We start from the raw sequence: 17500 nt of genomic DNA on the forward strand, positions 1-17500 counted from the left end.
TTTTTTTCTTGAATTGTAAATATACGAATGTAGGAACTTTTTAATTCACCCTATATATATATGTGTGTGTGTGTGTGTGTGTGTGTACATACATACACATATGTACATAAGTATATCGTATTCACCCGTACAGAAAATATATCTAAAATGACATGGTACCTTACACCCGACAAAGATTTATATTATATATTATGATTTATAAGAATTTCTTATTTTCTAACTTCAATGTTTTCAAACTGACGGCAGACATCGTGATATTTCTTGTAACTCGAACAAAAAGATATATAGCTCTGTGACTATACGCGTGTGACAAAAAGACAAAGAAAGAGAGAAAACGAGGATTTTATCAATATCGACGGTGGTATCGTCGGTATAAGAAACTTGGTAATTAAAGTAAAGCACATTCTCTAACTCTTCGCTTTAACCTATAATCTAAACTGTTCTAACAACGATATACACTGACAATAATCGATCGTTCATAGATATCGGGACGAAACGTTTACGTTGATTCTAACCGTGTTTCTTTTTTCTTCCTTTTTTTTTATTGAATCATCTCATCCAAACATTATATCATATCTTTATTGATTTTTATTTCCGATTTATATTCTATTTTTATCTAATGATTATCTTTTCCAAAGAAAAACAATAAAATATAAATAAAAAGTAAAAGAGAGAGAGAGAGAGAGAGAGAGAGAGAGAGAGAGAGAGAGAGAGAGAGAGAGAGAGAAGAAAAACAACGTAAAAATGTACCATCGAATAATACCAAAAGAATACGTTCTAGAATGTTCTTCTTATTACACATCGTGTTAAAATACAAACATGTATATGCGTATACGCGTATATATGTGCCTTCGAAGAAGATACATGGATACTTCCTTCAACAATATCGTGTTTCGTTTCGTGGAAATCTTGTACAACATCGTTGTGCGTATTGCGTTCGAAAAATATTCTGCGTCATTAGAGAATATTACATGCGTTTGGTATAACGTCGCACGTTTTAAACTCGCCCTTAATTTCATCGATTTTCTACTTCTACTTTTTTTCATCTTCGTTCGTCTCTTTCTATCTTTTTTTTTTTTTCCTTCTTGAAAAGTCGATTAATAAATCGTTGTTCCACGACGAAACACGATCGTGTTCACGACATTTGTCAACATTTATTCGAGAATAAAGAAAAAAGGAAAATAAATAAATAACTAAAAGAAAAAAAAAAACAAACAAAAAAGAAAGAAAGAAGAAGAAAGAAAATCTATTCGAGAAAATAAGATGATCGTCGATCATATTTTCTTTTTACCTTTCTTTTATTATTATCATCATCATCATCATCATTTTTTTCTCTCCCCTGCTCTAAATTGGATATATGTATGTTAGGTCGCTTGCATATAGTATGTATGAAATGTCCAATTTTTCTAATACGAATATAATAAGAAAAAACTCGTAGGTTTCATATATAACAGCCTTAATATTTATATAAAATATATACGTACATATATATATATATATATATATGTTTATTATGTACGCAAGCGTATTTCTTTCATACGTGAAAAATAATACGTAAAAGAGAATGAGAAAAAGAGAGGGAGAAACTAATATATATATATATATATATATATATATATATATATATATAGAGAGAGAGAGAGAGAGAGAGAGAGAGAGAGCAACACACGTCGAAAAAGAAGACGACTATTTTCCGTTTCGAGACTATACATATGTACATACGTTCATATTCACGTCGAATGCGACAACTTCGTGAATCGAGTGACGCGTCGATCGGAACGACAGAGAAAGAGAGAAAGAGAGAGAGAGAGAGAGAGAGAGAAGAGAGAGAGAGAAGGATGCTGTCATTCTTGACACCTCCATCGTCCTTTGTTCGTTGTACGCATCATACTCTCGGAATCGCACATTGACATCTCTACCATTCAGTAATACATCGTAAATTCCTAACTGACAAGAGAAAACACTTATAAATTCGATAATATATTACAATATATGCATTCTCTCTTTCTCTCTTTCTTTCTTTCTATATATATATATATATGTGTGTGTGTGTGTGTGTACTTCTATCGAAGAATATATGTTTTGTACAAGAAAAAAGAAAAATCGAGAGAAAAAGAAGGAGTAAAATATCAAGGGTTAACTTCGGATGAATAAATTCACGTTTATCGCGTACGAATTATTCGAATAAAAATATTGCTCTCGACGACGACGACGACGACGACGACGACGACGACGACGACGACGATGACGACGATGGTAGTATATAAAATAAAAAAAGAAAGAGAATAAAAAAAAAAAGGAAAAAGTAAATGACAAAAGAGGAAAGAATCGGAAAAGAGGAGAATAAAAAAAAAAAAAAGAAAGAAAAGAACACAAAATGTGACCGTCAATTTGAAACGACCGAACGACGTCCAATAAAAGAAAATGTTACTGCTGGTGTAAAACCTCGATTTATATCTACATAATACATATGTGTGTATATATATATATATATATATATATATATATATATATCTTTTCTTGTATATTCGTAACGACGTTGTGTGCTTCGTAGCTTCGTTTTATGTAGAGAACCCCCAAAGAGCGCGTGTTTCCCCCGTCGTCGGGCCGACGACGTCGAGCAAAGGGAATCGATCCAACGCGCTAATATCTCTCTCTCTCTCTCTCTCTCTCTCTCTCTCTCACCCCTCTGGACATCGGGGGTACACGAATCAGGCGATCCGACATAAGACCGACTTTTTCGTATATAAGACTTTACACGCCGTAAAAGACAGAACTCAAAAACAACGACGTTTCTATTACATATACGCCTCTCCTTCTCCTCCTTTTTTTCCTTCTCTCCATTACCAGAACATCATCTTCCTCGCACACATACATACTCTCTTTCTCGCTCTCTCTCTTTCTTTCTTTTTCTTCCTTTCTCTCTCTCTCTCTCTCTCTCTCTCTCTCTCTCTCTCTCTCTCTCTCTCTCTCTCTCATTCCAAAGAAACGACATACAACGATCAAAAATGGTTAATATCCCTTTTCTTTTTTTTTTCTTTTCTTTCTCTCTCTCTCTCTCTCTCTCTCTCTCTCTCTCTCTCTCTTTCTTTTCCTTTTTCTTTTAAAAAACAATTATCATAAAATTTACCTTTATCTATCTCCTTCCCCCCAAAGGCATACACTGGTCACTTTATTAAGGCACGGGTGCACTGGCTCGATCGGCTGCCACTGAAACGCCGCAATTATACGGGAAAGTACGAGCGCGGTTTATGCACGACGGGTGTTTCGAGGGTGGCCGGGTACTGAACGAATAGATGGCGCCCTTGCTTGCCAACGCGCGCCACCCCCTTTTCACTCGGGCTTTCTCGGTCGACGAAATTTCCACCCGAGAGACCTATCCCTTTCTCTTTCTTTCTTTCTCTCTCTCTCTCTCTCTCTTTACGCTCCTACTCCCACCATCAACTCTTCTTCTTCTTCTTCTTCTCTATCGCCCCTACCACTATCACGACCACTACCACCACCACCACCACTTCGACCACCACCACATCACCTTGCTGTTTCTCTTCTTATGGCTATGCCAAACTCACCAAGTACGCCCATTCGCGCCACCGAATACGTCACCAGCGCCTCCTTGCGTCAGTTTTCACATTTAACTTGCCAATCGTCCTACCATTCGCTCTCGTCTCGTTTTCCTTCCTTATCCTCCGATCACATTCTCTTCTTTCTTACATTTTCTTTTTATCCCTAACTTCATTCTAACTTTTCTATTTGAATTATAGTTTTCATTAATTTTCAATCTTTGTTCGGAGAATATTAACGTTTCTTGGAATATCTCTTTTCAAGAGTCTGAAGATAATCGAGCGTTGTAAAATGTTGAAAATAAAATACACCAATCACGTCGCAGCGATGGATGATATTTCTTCGTATAAACGTTCTTCATTGGTCGAATTTTCTTTCGTCTTCTGTTCTTTTCTTTTTTTTTTTATTTTTATCCTTCCTAATGTTCGGTTAGAATTAATTAATATATTTTTTTTTAATATCGTAATCTGATATCGAATTGATATACATATATGATATTCCGAAAATGAAATGCTTCCATCGTATCTCAACAATGGTGGAAACCTCTATTTATGGTAGATATTCATTGGTCGAATTTTCTACGTTTTCGATCATTATTTTTTTTCGTTTCGACTTTTATATTTTATTTGATCTTATTTTTATTATTTTTAAATATTCAATTAATAATATATAAGATTAAGAATTTATATTATATTTAAGATTGTTCACTATCTCTTTTATAATCATCTTTTATAATCTATAAAGTCTCCACAAATTTTTTCTTCGCCGTTATGATACTCTAGGAACTTTTCAGAAATCGTTTATATCACCGAAACACAAGAAAAAGTAAATAAGTTAAATTTCATTTTTAATTCCGAATTAAAATCAATTTTTCTATATATATATATATATATATATATATATATATAATTATTTATTACTTATTAAAATCTCTATAATTAATAATACCTTAAATACGTACATTAACGAAATCAGTTAAACCGAAGTTAACGTCACCGAGTTCGTACTAATAAATCGTGCTTAACTTCGCTCAGTATGTAACAGAATGAGCAAAGCTGATTGGCGGAGCCTCTTACTCCCACTCTCTTTTTTCCCCCTACCATATCGGCACTTCTTTTGGAGCGTCGTTCGTTGCTGTTATGTTGCGACATTAATGTACGTAGTACGTAATTACGAACGAAAGATTTGTTTATATTTTTTGTTCTTTTTGTGAAAGCGACGAACACGTTTGTATTTATAATTAATTCAATGAATTGATATTTTCGTAAAAATACAATCGATATAAATAAACGTAAGTGTGCATTTTTTCTTTTAATAATATTGAAAAACATAACCTCTTCAGAAAGAAATAAATTGATTTGTTTTTTGTTATCAGGTTTTTATATACGTTGGTTATATAAATAACGGATTCGACAAAATGGTTTGTGAAAAGTGCGAAAAGAAATTGGGAAAAGTTATTACACCGGATCCATGGAAATCTGGCGCTAGAAATACAGTGGAAAGTGGTGGCCGAAAAGTTGGAGAGAACAAAGCTCTTTCGGCGAGCAAAGCTCGATTCAATCCATATACTGCAAAATTTGAGACTTGTAGAATATGCAGACAAAAGGTTCATCAAGTAGGTTCGCATTATTGTCAATCGTGCGCTTATAAAAAATCTATATGTGCGATGTGTGGCAAGAAGCTTATGAGTACAAAAAATTATAAGCAATCTGCTACCTAAAGTTAACTAGCTTTATAAGAAATATCTTGCGAAATAGGTGATCATGTTTTTATATGTATGAAATCATACATATAAAAAACGAAGCAAAATGTGAAAAGTATTTTCGAACCTATCTTTCATGTCTTCTAATTACAAATAATAATATTATGTATTTATACATACATGGAATGTTTTAGTTTGGTAATGTTTCATCTCTTTAGAAGTTTATTTAAATAATTTGATGATATAACCAATGACTGAATATTAAAAATATTAATATTTCTATAGATTAGCATGCACAAATGTAAATGTTATTATACAAAACAGAAATGAACAAAGATAAAATTTAAAATTAAAAAAAATCAAAAATGGATTTTGTGTTACAAAAAAAAAAGAAGAAAGAAAAAAGAAAATCTTTGTCTTAATCTTTTATAATATTGTCATATCATACTCTTTTGATGTATTTATATCTAAATACCTATGCACACAGACGAGTACAATAAGAGGTAGTAATATAAGTTTGCATTGTATTTGGATTTTATCATAATATATATACTTGTTTTATATCTGTGATATTAAAAATCTTATAATTATGTTATAAATGATAATACTTATTTAATCCTTTAACACTTTAATTGCATATTACATTCTATAAGAGATATTTTGTTTAAATTTCTTTTCACTTCATATAAAATTATTCTGTACAATGAGAACAAAGTACATTACTGAATTTAGATAACTATAATATAGTAAAAGTAAAAGTTGAATTAGATATAATTTGTTTAGCTTTCGAAAAATAACAATATTGTTACAAAAAACAACTTGTGTAAAGTATAAAAATATATTTCTATTGCACCAACTTCTATATCTAAAGAAAAATGTACACTTCGTTAATTAAAAATTTATACATATTTTAATGAGTTATGTTATAAACAAAATTAATATATTCATTGTGCAAAATAAGTTACTATATAGAATTTATCTCTTTTTTTCAAATATTAATAACATGTTTGTATAACATAAAAAAAGTGATCCGTTTTGATGTACCGATGTAATTAATTTAAAAAAAAAAAAAAATATTGACAATTGATACTCTGAAAGTAATCTTTACAAAATATAATCAAACATAAAACACACTCTTTTTTTTATCTTCTTATACATTTTGAGTATTTACTTTTTCTGAATAAGTAATGAGTAGTCATAGATAGAATTTGTTACAGCGTACATCTTTTCGTTTTTCTTTACATTTGTAATTATTATCTATCTTTTTATTTTAAGATGCTGAATATAACGATATCTTCGCGTTACGTTCTATATATAACTATATCAACAGCAGCAATATATTTTCATTTCTGGTTTACACTTATTTACATCATTTTATTTTGTTGCTAATCATATAATACAATATATATCTTTTTTATAATTGGTATATTAAATTGGAAAACATTTTGCTTTGATAAATTTTCCATCTTTTCTCATTCCCTAAATAGAAAATATTTGTAATTAAGAAAAAGATTAATTATAAAAGAACGTATGATTTTGCAACTCTATAAAACATTAAAATTGATCAGTGACAAAGTAAAAATATAATGGAACTTATTAACTATAAACCCCATTACCAATATTGAAAAGAATAGCTGTACAAACTAATATCTCACTTACAGATCATTCTCTTAAAATTTGACTTTGTTCACACCATAAAAACTTGTATACGCAATATATAGGAAACGAAAGATTTGATTATACAAATGTTGTTATTAAATTCTTACAAAAATAGATTCATTTAAAATTGTAATCAATATATATATGTACATAATATAATAATACTTAACAGAAGATCTTATATAAACAACTTGTGCAATTTTTCTGTGCACATTGTCTGTTGATTTTTTTCTCAGTTTAATCTTTTTTAAATAACTTTTCAAATTCTAATATCTCCTGTGCTATATACTTATTCATTGCCACATAAATGATTACTTATGGCACATGACATTATCATTTGTTTTCATGTCTTTTTTTGTGTGCCGAATATTTTTTATACATATTTTCTCAACATATCCTTCCTTTATATCTTCCTTTTACAGATCAGTCAATAAATAAAAGTTATCATTGATATTAAAACAAAAACTAAAACGAGAAAGACTTAAATTATTTAATACTAAGTACTATCGGAAATAAAATGTAAAACCGCCTATTGTTATTAATTTTTTTTTCTGTTTTTTTTTCTTTCTTTTTTTTTTTTTCAATAAACAAGCAGTACTATTTCTACACGCATTTTTTAAAACATGATTTGAAAGAATTTCTACTTCCGAATACTGTATTAAAATATTTTTCACTGATCATTCTCACGTGAGATTATTGAAACAGTTTACACGCATTCGTACAGAAACTCATATAAATGCAGACTCTTATTATCGTGACTCAATATTATTTAAATACAAAAATATACTTCATTGTGCTAAAATATTATTTATCAATATTCTGACATTCAGAGAGTTCTCAGTTCTCATAAAGTATTACTTTCAGATATTCGCATTCCTGAGTATACTTATATTTCCTTTTTTTTTTTCCTTTTTTCTTCTTTTTTTTTTTTTTTTGTCAAATAAACATTTGAGTACAGGCACCATAAGACGACATATCAATAATGATTTTTTTAATCACTAGAAGAAAATCTAATTGATATAATATTTTCAAATTTGTTACTACTTTTTTCCATACATATACAATATTTTTACATTGATCCAATCTTTGATCATTGTTGCATGATCTAAAAAAGGCAAAAAAGAAATTTCAAACTCGTCCATCTCTTTCAAAGATACATTCCTACTGATGTATCATTTTATCATCTCCAGAAGATAACATAATATTCGTAACAGATTGTGGCTGACTACTACCATTGCCCCATCGATTTTGATCCTTATTATCACCTAAGAAGATCCAATGTTCAAACTTTTTATTAGCAGCTTCGGATTGTTTCTCATCAGCAAGATTGACATCAGTTGTTTGTGAATCCTTGCCAGTCGTAGATTTATATTCCGATACATAAACTACATGCTTCTCCGTTTTATCCTCCTTAGCCATTTTCGTTATGTCCGATCTTCTAGGAGGAACTGGTGGTTTTTTTCCAGACGTCGGTTTCCCATTGGATGTTACAGTGATCTCATGATGAGTTAACTTTCTAGCTTCACCGTTATTCCCCGTAACTGGATGTACATCTTCGCTTTCATTATCAAGATCATGAATATTGTCTCTGTTAGCTGAAACCTTGATTTCTGTAATATACGTCATCTTTTGTGGACTGTTCGGCATCGGTGTACTTGGTAAAGGTGGACGACTTTCTGATTCCTGTAAATTATAATCAATAGATTCCCTAACGAGTCCACTATCTTCACTGTTCTCTCCACTGGAGACACTAACGTTACTGATATTATGTCTATCGTTGTTAGGAGATGAGAGATTCTTGCTGTTGACAGTGACGTTAGATCCAAATTCATATTCATCTTCTTCCTCCTCTTCCTCCTCCTCTTCTTCCTCTCCCTCATCATCTCGCCCGAGTTTTTTGTTATTGGAAACACCAACATTACGTTTCGTAAACTGTGAGTCGAGCAATGGTTCCATAGGAGATTTGGACTTCACCGGTGTGTATCTTTCGCGTTGATCGGACTTCTCTTCGAATTTCGATCTATGCACGTGGAAAGTTGAAACCGAATGTTCCTTGTTATCGGCATTGAACTCGTTGGACTTAAGTTCTTGCATCTTCGAGACCTCTGCTTCGGATTTGGAAAAGTGAACTTTGGAATGCGTTGGAGTGGAAGATCGTCCAACCGCACTCAATTCTTTTACATTTGCAGAATGAACGGATTCGAAGCTCTTGTCTTCTAGCGTCGATTGCCTGTTACGTTCCTGGGAATCGTTATGATACCTCTTGTCTTTAATAGGTTCAATGGAATGTCTTTTACAGTTGTGCTCGTGCTGTCCATATTTTTCCTCGCAACCACGACATTTTTTATCAAGGAGAATCTTCGTTATTGGTTCTTCAATGACTGCTTTTTTACCAGCATAAAACGTCGCATCGTTTGACAAACGTGAACTTTCCTCCCTCCATTCGTCCAAACGCGTCAAATTAATTTTCGTAGATTCGTTAGAAACGGTCGGTGATTTACTGGCGTGCATCTCGAAATAACGCAAGGCTCTATTGAAATCCTCGTTGACGGGACTCTCATCATAATCATTTTCCTCGACTACGACGGCCGTATCGTCTTCATCGTCGTCATTCGACAATGGTTTAGCTTGCCTGAAATCTAATTCCATCTCTTCCAACGTTGGACTCTTAACAACCATACCGTCGTTTACGATTCTAGCCAAAGAATTATCCTCGTCGGGATTGAACATTCTCTCGGCGTGTATAAATTCTTGGGTTAGACGTTTGCTCAGAGGCAAATTGTACAGCTCTATACTCGTTTCATTAACATCAGTCTCAATGTCGTCCAATCTTTCATTAGCTACCGGGGAGAGTACTTCGTCCTTCAGTTTTATTTCTACGGCTGACTTTGATCTCTCCAAAGTACTGTTACTCTTTTTACGTGTCCTTGGCTTTTTAGATCTATCATCTTCCTCTTCCTTAGTCCAAAGAACGTCCTCCAGAGTGCCCCATTCGTTCGACTTCTTCAATTTACATTTATCAAAAGTATCAATCTGATCCAACTTGGTCAGATCCTCGGTGGACTCGTTTATATCCTCCGGTGGTAATGGGGCCTTCCTTTTTTTCGCACCGGTATCAGTCATATCAAGACTCTGAGCCCTTTCCAATGGGGTCGACGTTTTGCTCTCGTACTTTGACAAATCACCCAGACTCGCGGCTTTTCTGTAAACGTCATCTTCCTCGTCGTCGTTCACCTCAGGTACGGGTGTACGATGAATCGTTATATCAGCAGGATTCAACTCGATCGTAGTAAAACTATTCTGAACCTCGCTGTCCGTATCCGACTCGGAATTTCTTCTATGAACGATATGACTCTCGAGCCTAGGCCTACGTAATTCCGTGTCATCCGTAATATCCCTAACCTTGTTCACATAATCGCTCAATGATTCGGTATAATCCGCGATACTGTCGATTGCGTCCTCCTTCTCAAGATCGTGCGATCTAGACGGCGACACGATCTTCTTTACAGGCGTGACAACGTCCGGCGGCTCGTTGTTGGAATTATTAGTTTTCGGAGGTGCCGGTGCTTTTCTCTTATTTTTTGGAGGACTTTTAAGATCCTCGATGTCGTTCGAATCCTGCGAAAAGACTTTTGGCGAATTCAATAACTCCGAACTGTTTTTCCTGTTTCTACGGGCAGCCATTGCCGCGTTGTGAACTTCGGCAGGTACCTCCGAAGGTATTGTTATCGATTCGCTCGTAGATTTATCAGGATTGTCTAATACATCAATACCATTCATTTCCAAGGTTCGCTTGTTCGATTTCAAAATGTTCGACAAATTTTCCGTACGCTGTTGCGGTTCCGCCGAACGAACTTTATTAAGATTTTCTGACGTTCCGTCGGTTACGTTAACGTTCGTGCTACCGCTGCCGCTGCCGCTGGACATGTGTTTCTCAACGTCCATCTTTTTCGAATGCCTTCGTTCCAAATTCGTGTTATGCTCGTTCTGATTTTCGATACGGTGAACGGTACCGTCCAGCGCTGGCAATACCTTTATACCAAATTTATGATGATTGTTTTTTGCTTCGTCGTGACGTCTCTCCAAAGTATGACTACCCGGAGTCGATTTCGATGATTTCAACGTCGAATTCATCGTCGAGTAATTCGAACCCACTGACTCGTTAGGATCGGCTATGAACAATCTCTTGGCCGAACTCTTGTGAGCCTGCGATAACTCTGGAATCGATTGACTTCTGTAAAGCGGATGACATATTCTTGTTGGACTAGGACCTACGGTCTTCTTCAACAAGGTCGCTGGCTTTGAACCGGTACCACCGCTCTCTACTTCCAATTCAACGTCGTATGGCGATGCATAACTCAAAATCGTCAGTGCATCTTCGTAGACCATGTTACGGAAGCTAATTTTCACGCTTGCTATCCGATCACCTGAGAAAATTAACAAACAAACAAATAACATAGTTCATTCCTTAATATATTTTTTAATTATACTTAAACGTATTATAAAAAATCTCGTATGTGTACGTCAGAAAAAATAAATACGGGCAATAAGTAATTTAGAAAATCGATCATATCTGTTATATGCTTCGAAAGTTTTTCCAAGTGATTGTATAATATCCATCATTCTTTTTCTCGTGACTTTTTAGGCTAACTTTTCTTTTTTTTATTTTTCTTGTCGTTGTTGTTCGTTTTTTTTTTTTTTCGATCAAATACTTGATCAGTATTATAAACAAACGATTCGTACTTATAATAAAATATCAATACGCGATATAAGCGACGCAATCCCGATACTTAATGATTTATACTTACATCATTTATTTTATACAAACATTTACCATTAATTAATAATGAAAATATCGATCAAATAAACAGAAGTTTCATATTTTCTATTTTCCACTGTATGTTTACATATACTTACACGTAGAATTAATGAAATTTCACTCTTTTATTTGTAAAAGAAGAAGAAGAATCTAGGTATATAGATCATTCTCACGGAAGAGAATAAAAGAGACTCAAGTCACTCCAAATCAAGTCATTCTAAAACCCTACGTGATATTATGAATTTAATTGTGCTATTCCTTCGAAAGGAAGTATGTTCACCATTGTTTTGATATTCTCGTTCAAGCGAAAAAAAAAAAAAAAGAAAAATTAAACCGTATCGTATTTATAATAAAATCAGATGCACTTAATTATTTACATAATCGTAAATTATAAACACAGGACAAAATGTTTATCACAGATTAATAAAAAATATTGGACAATTAAATAAAAGTGATATTTATAGTGATCCGTTCTATTTGACGATCAATGATTAATACAAAATTGGAAATAATGAACCGATGAATCGATTCAACTAACTTGAACTGAATCAATTTAGAATGAATCAATTCTTTGATCGTTTAAACTGATATAAGTTTGTCTATCGACTTATCTGTTCTCCTAAATAAAAAAGAAAAAGAATAGAAAAACGATAATTACCAGGATGTATTCGGCCAGATTCTGAGGCTGGTCCACGATGAAGAAGATCTTTAACGAAGATCCCTTCTCTCATATTTCCGCAAACGTTGAATCCAAGTCCGGTGAAATCACGACTCCTTAAACTGACTACACTGACTCTGGTAGCTTTTGGCTGTTAACACGTTAACGATAAAAATAGATGATTAAAACTAAAAAAAAAAACATTAAATAAACATTTCTTACTTTATATCGATTTCACCCAGTTTTCTTTCTTTCTTATTTCTTTTTTTTTTTTTTTTGCAATCGATAAAATTAGAAAGATGATTAGAAGACTCCTTAGATATATTACATTCTCGTTTCACGAAATTCTAAACGTATTTTGAATGACTCCGCGACGAATTGGTATCAACAAGTGACCCTTGTATGCATTCTCTCGTATGTAGATAAATATATACACACACACAAATACACACATACGTAAGTATATAAGTTATCCAACATAACAACAACGGTCTCGTGTCTCTACGTATAAACACAGTTAAGATATATTAGTATATATATGTATTGAGAACACCGATGGGGTGAGAAAGCGATAGGGGTTCGTTTCCACGTCATAATATCCGTGTGTTCCATTCGATACCTTATTCGATAATAATCGACACCGATTTTACATAAATTTTTTTTCCTTCTCTCTCTTCTTTCTTTCTTTTTTTTTTTTTATTCGTTAACTCGATGAAATCTGATGTTAACGAATACCTTATAACAAAGCAACGTCGAGGGCGATCGTATTGAACGATCGATTTACTATTTTTTTATTTAAAAAAAAAAAAAAACATATATATATATATATATAAGTAGAGCTTACACCAAGGCACGAGTCATCTAAGGTTCTCCTTTTATCGTTACGATTGGTCGAGCCAATTCCCAACGACGTCCATGGTGTCGACCAACGTGTTGAATCCTTAGCAGGAGTATCAGGGACCATTGATATCGATCTATCCGCTGAAATTCTTCCAACTGCTGGTGTGGCATCTTTGAAACAAGGATTGTCAAAGGCATATGCATCCTCGACGATCTCTGGATCCGTCACCAACACCAAATGTTTACCTGCGTACATATATATCTATATATGTAATAAAAATATATATCGTATATATAAAAATCAAATAAGAAATCAGTATATATAGAAAGAAATCAATTTTTGAAAGATTGCTTTCAAAAAGAAACAAATCGATTGCTAATCAATAATTCATGTTATATGAGAAATTATTTCATGATATTCGTCTCTTACTCGTGTAAAAATTCAAACGACATTTGACGAAGAGAAATTGAAATCTGTCGACATTTCGAAATGGTTTTTCTTTCATTTTTTTTTTTTTTTTTTATTTATTATTGTTATTATTAGTTTTTGTCTTTGTTTTGTTTTTAATAGGGAAAGAGATCGTAGTGGAGTTCATTATTTTATCGTTTATTTTTAACGACAACTTGAGTACCTTTTAAAGACCCTCGGCTAATGATAGAAATATACGTAAATCACTTTTCGATTGATTAGAATTCTGAGAGCTAATCTTTGATATTTTATTTTTAGATTGCATATGCATGTACAATAAATATATAATAAACATATAACAGAATATATATATATATATATAATAGAATATAAATATATAATAGAAATAATAGAAAAGATAATTACATTGTATGTTAAATTACATTGAACGTTATCATTTTGTTCATTCTTTAAGTACTTGTATAAATTTTATTAAGAATTAAACTCGATTAGAACGATTGATAAATTATTGAAATATCCTCCTAAAAAAATTATTTGACGTGTCTAAAAAAAAAAGAAAGAAAAAAAAACCTTTCCTTCTCGGTTCAATGAAACGACGGACGGATTTCCAGAAGAAAATTCGCCGGAAATTAACGCCGATCTTTCGTCCACTTTTCACCGGCATTTCTATCTTCACGTTTGATGAACTCGAACGGAATCGTCACCGAGTCCGATGAAGACGAAGACGAAGACGAAGACGACGACAATGACAATGACAACAACGACGAAACGTGATTCATATTAATCGTAAGTAGAAGTACTTATGGCTCAGGTAGCACGACTAATATATAACGTAATTCCATGTTTGGTATACATATCGACAGGAAGGAAACGCATTCTTTAGCAAACACCAATACCAACATGCAAAATATGTTTATGTGTGACACGTAGAACGTATATCTCTACATATATGTATATCCTTGATGATGTTCGTTGCTTCTAACGAATATTTATCACTTGATCTTATACACATGTATACATATGTGTGTGTGTGTGTGTGTGTATATGTATAAATTTAATGAATTATATATAGAATGTTCGAAGAAAAGATGCGAATACATTTGTATTTTATTAAGTAGAGGATTGGCCCAAAAGTTCTTAGTTTGATTAGAGAAATCTTACTAGGTGCGATTATTTTTTTTCTTTTTTTTTTTTTTTTTTTTTTTAATTAATTTTACAGAAACAAATTTTTCTCGATATTTTTTAAAGTATTTGTCTTTTATTCGTCAAATCGTACAACGACAAGCTCTAAAATGTCACGAGAAAGAGTAAATTGATTTTTAAAATTGCCTACGAAATTGTGACGCACCCTTATATATGATGCACAACAATTTCCTGCGATTATTTAAATATTCTTTTGAAAGATACTCTACGTTTATTATATATTATATTTATTTATTTAATTATTATATATATATATAATAAATTCACGAAACGTAGATAGAAATAATAGTTGCATATTTACCTGCTGAACGCATCAGTTTAAATATTATATATGTACCCGCACATACCATAGTTCATCTTACGTAACTTGCATTCAGTCGGCTAATCATGCTTGGTATGCACGATCGATGACTCTCCGTTGAATAAAAAAAGAGGGGAAAGAAGAGTGAGTGAGAGAGATAGACAGAAGAAAATAGAGAGGAGGATTAGGAAGTAGTGGTGAAGGAGCAGGAGGAAGAGGAGGAAGAGGAGGAAGAGTGGGGAGAAAAAAAAAAGTTGGAAAGATGAACGCCCACAGGAATTTTCTTCGAGGAATGTCCATGTTGTTTTTTATTTTTTTTTTCCTTTCTCTCTCTCTCTCTCTCTCTCTATCTATCTATCTATCTATCTATCTCTATCTCTCTGTCTCTGTCTCTTCTGTCTTTTTATGGCTACTACGATATAAAAACTACAATTGAACGAACAGGCGTGTGAGATCGATTACAATAGAAGTTGTTTAGAATGAGGATGGTAGCAACATGCAGGTGGGTCGTTCAGCCATCGATATTGCAAGAACTCGATATATATTATAGTATCTATTGTTAGAGTTAGTTAAAGAATGTTGAAGGTAAAATAATAAGAATTAAAGTGCAACGAGCTGAGACGCAAAGATATTAGAAAAAAAAAAAAAAAAGGAAATTATTTCCGAGTTAATTATGATTAATTATAAATGATTAGGCGAACTTCGTTCTTTAATGAATTGTTTTTATAAATCGTTTTTATAATAATTAGAAATATTTAACGAGTTTTCTTATACAATTACAAAATTTATAACAATTGATAATTTATACAGAGCAAGAATTATTTTATTCTTCGTTCCAATCATATCTTTTATGCGAACTATAAGTTCAAATTTTATATGTAATCATATATTACATAGTTGTTCGTTCAATCTTTATTTAGAAACAAAATTATATATATATATATATATATATATATATATAATAGCAATTAATAAATTATATAAATTATTTGTCAAATATAATATATATTTTTTATACCAACAATTAATATTGAATAAACAGAAAAATAAAAAAAAAAAAAAAAAAAAATACATCATTCTCTATATGTTTCTTTTATATAAAATCTTTCTATTAAAATTTTTATAAAAATTTCTACACCCATGGAAAATAAAAATGATGAATTAAGTACGTTAATTTGATAAAGTTTTTTTACAGATAGAAAAATTAAATGATAAACATTAACATATTATCACTGCACGCGATGCATGTGATGTCATAAAAAAAAATGGACTCTGTTTATTCTCAATCCTTACGATCATTATTACCAGACGTTTTCACGAGGTCTGCCTGTCACGCGTGCATCGATGACATACTCCGAGAGTAAACAAGCAAGTTACCAAGTGCATGCGTCTTATTTCTTTTTAAAGAGTGCACCGTCCCCGATGCAGCTGTATCTTTTTTTTTCAAACTCAACAACGATTTCAAATATTATACAATGAATAAATATATATATATATATATATATATATATATATATACACACACACGCACGCACACATATACAATTTAAACGGAAAGAGAACGAAATTAATAGCGTTTCTCATATTTTCGTACCACATGTGATTTTTGCTAATTAACTGTGATGTGTTAATTAAACTCCGAAGCAATTTAGTGTTTTCTCTTTCGAAACGAACATGTCAACGAATTAAAAGGAAAGAAAAACAGAAAAGAAAAATTAACAAAGAAAATAATGATTTCTTCTTTTTTGAATATTAAATTTACGCTAAAGTTCAACAATTAATTTTAACGATAACGCGACGCATAATTTTAAATTCCTTTACGACGACGTCGATTGAGAAAATAAGTGAAGAGAAATGGAAAAAGAAAAAAAAATCTATGAACAATTTTTTTCAACCGATTTACATTATATTATTATATTATGCAATTAATTTCAGTGATGCATTTTTAAAGTGATTGAGTTTTTAATGGAATGAATAAAGAACAAATAGATGGATCTACGAATCGTTTCTTTTTTCTTTTTTTTTTTTTTTTTTTATTGTTTACATGTTAGCTCAAAAGTTACGCAATTAATTGCGAGTGATAAAAATGATGCAATTTAAAATCGATTTCGTTTTGTTAATGAGAGGGAAAAATATCTTTTAAAAAATCACGACTCTTGATTGACTCTAGCAAGAACGACGGAATCATAACAAACGTGAGTATATGTAGTACCTTGTTAGGATGATACTAATGCAAACGTAGAGAACTATGAATACGACGATAACCGGTGTAGCTGGTTTGAAATGTTGCAAATGCATCGCATGCAATAAGTCGAGGAATGCGGGTT

At 32.2% G+C, this 17500-nt stretch overlaps 3 protein-coding genes across 11 annotated transcripts in view; 1 reads left to right on the plus strand and 2 right to left on the minus strand.

Annotated features, from left to right (window-relative positions):
- Window positions 1-3407, minus strand: part of LOC122638130 — a 55254-nt gene extending 51847 nt beyond the window's left edge. For all 9 annotated transcript variants that reach the window (XM_043830842.1, XM_043830843.1, XM_043830840.1 and 6 more), the window contains exon 1: window positions 3131-3407. The gene's annotated coding sequence lies outside the window, so the exon portion shown is untranslated. The remainder of the gene's footprint in view (window positions 1-3130) is intronic.
- Window positions 3408-4685: 1278 nt separating this feature from the next.
- On the plus strand, window positions 4686-5858 carry LOC122637531 (cysteine-rich PDZ-binding protein). Its single transcript, XM_043829715.1, has 2 exons — window positions 4686-4852; window positions 4937-5858. Exon 2 carries the CDS (start codon window positions 4979-4981, stop codon window positions 5279-5281), a length of 303 nt encoding a protein of 100 aa, XP_043685650.1. The 5' UTR covers window positions 4686-4852; window positions 4937-4978; the 3' UTR covers window positions 5282-5858.
- Window positions 5676-17500, minus strand: part of LOC122637530 (transcriptional regulator ATRX-like) — a 36584-nt gene continuing 24759 nt past the window's right edge. The window contains exons 2-4 of the mRNA XM_043829714.1: window positions 13244-13485; window positions 12400-12550; window positions 5676-11349 (exon numbers count right to left, since the gene is read on the minus strand). Coding sequence (XP_043685649.1) covers window positions 8084-11349; window positions 12400-12550; window positions 13244-13485 — 3659 coding nt within the window. The 3' untranslated portion in view covers window positions 5676-8083. The remainder of the gene's footprint in view (window positions 11350-12399; window positions 12551-13243; window positions 13486-17500) is intronic.

This window comes from Vespula pensylvanica, chromosome 2 (genome assembly GCF_014466175.1).
Source record: "Vespula pensylvanica isolate Volc-1 chromosome 2, ASM1446617v1, whole genome shotgun sequence".
In the NCBI taxonomy this organism is placed as follows: Eukaryota; Metazoa; Arthropoda; class Insecta; order Hymenoptera; family Vespidae; genus Vespula; species Vespula pensylvanica.

Excerpts from the sequence above, each read along its gene's own strand:
- LOC122637531 (XM_043829715.1), top strand. The coding sequence starts at position 4,979 with ATGGTTTGTGAAAAGTGCGAAAAGAAATTGGGAAAAGTTATTACACCG.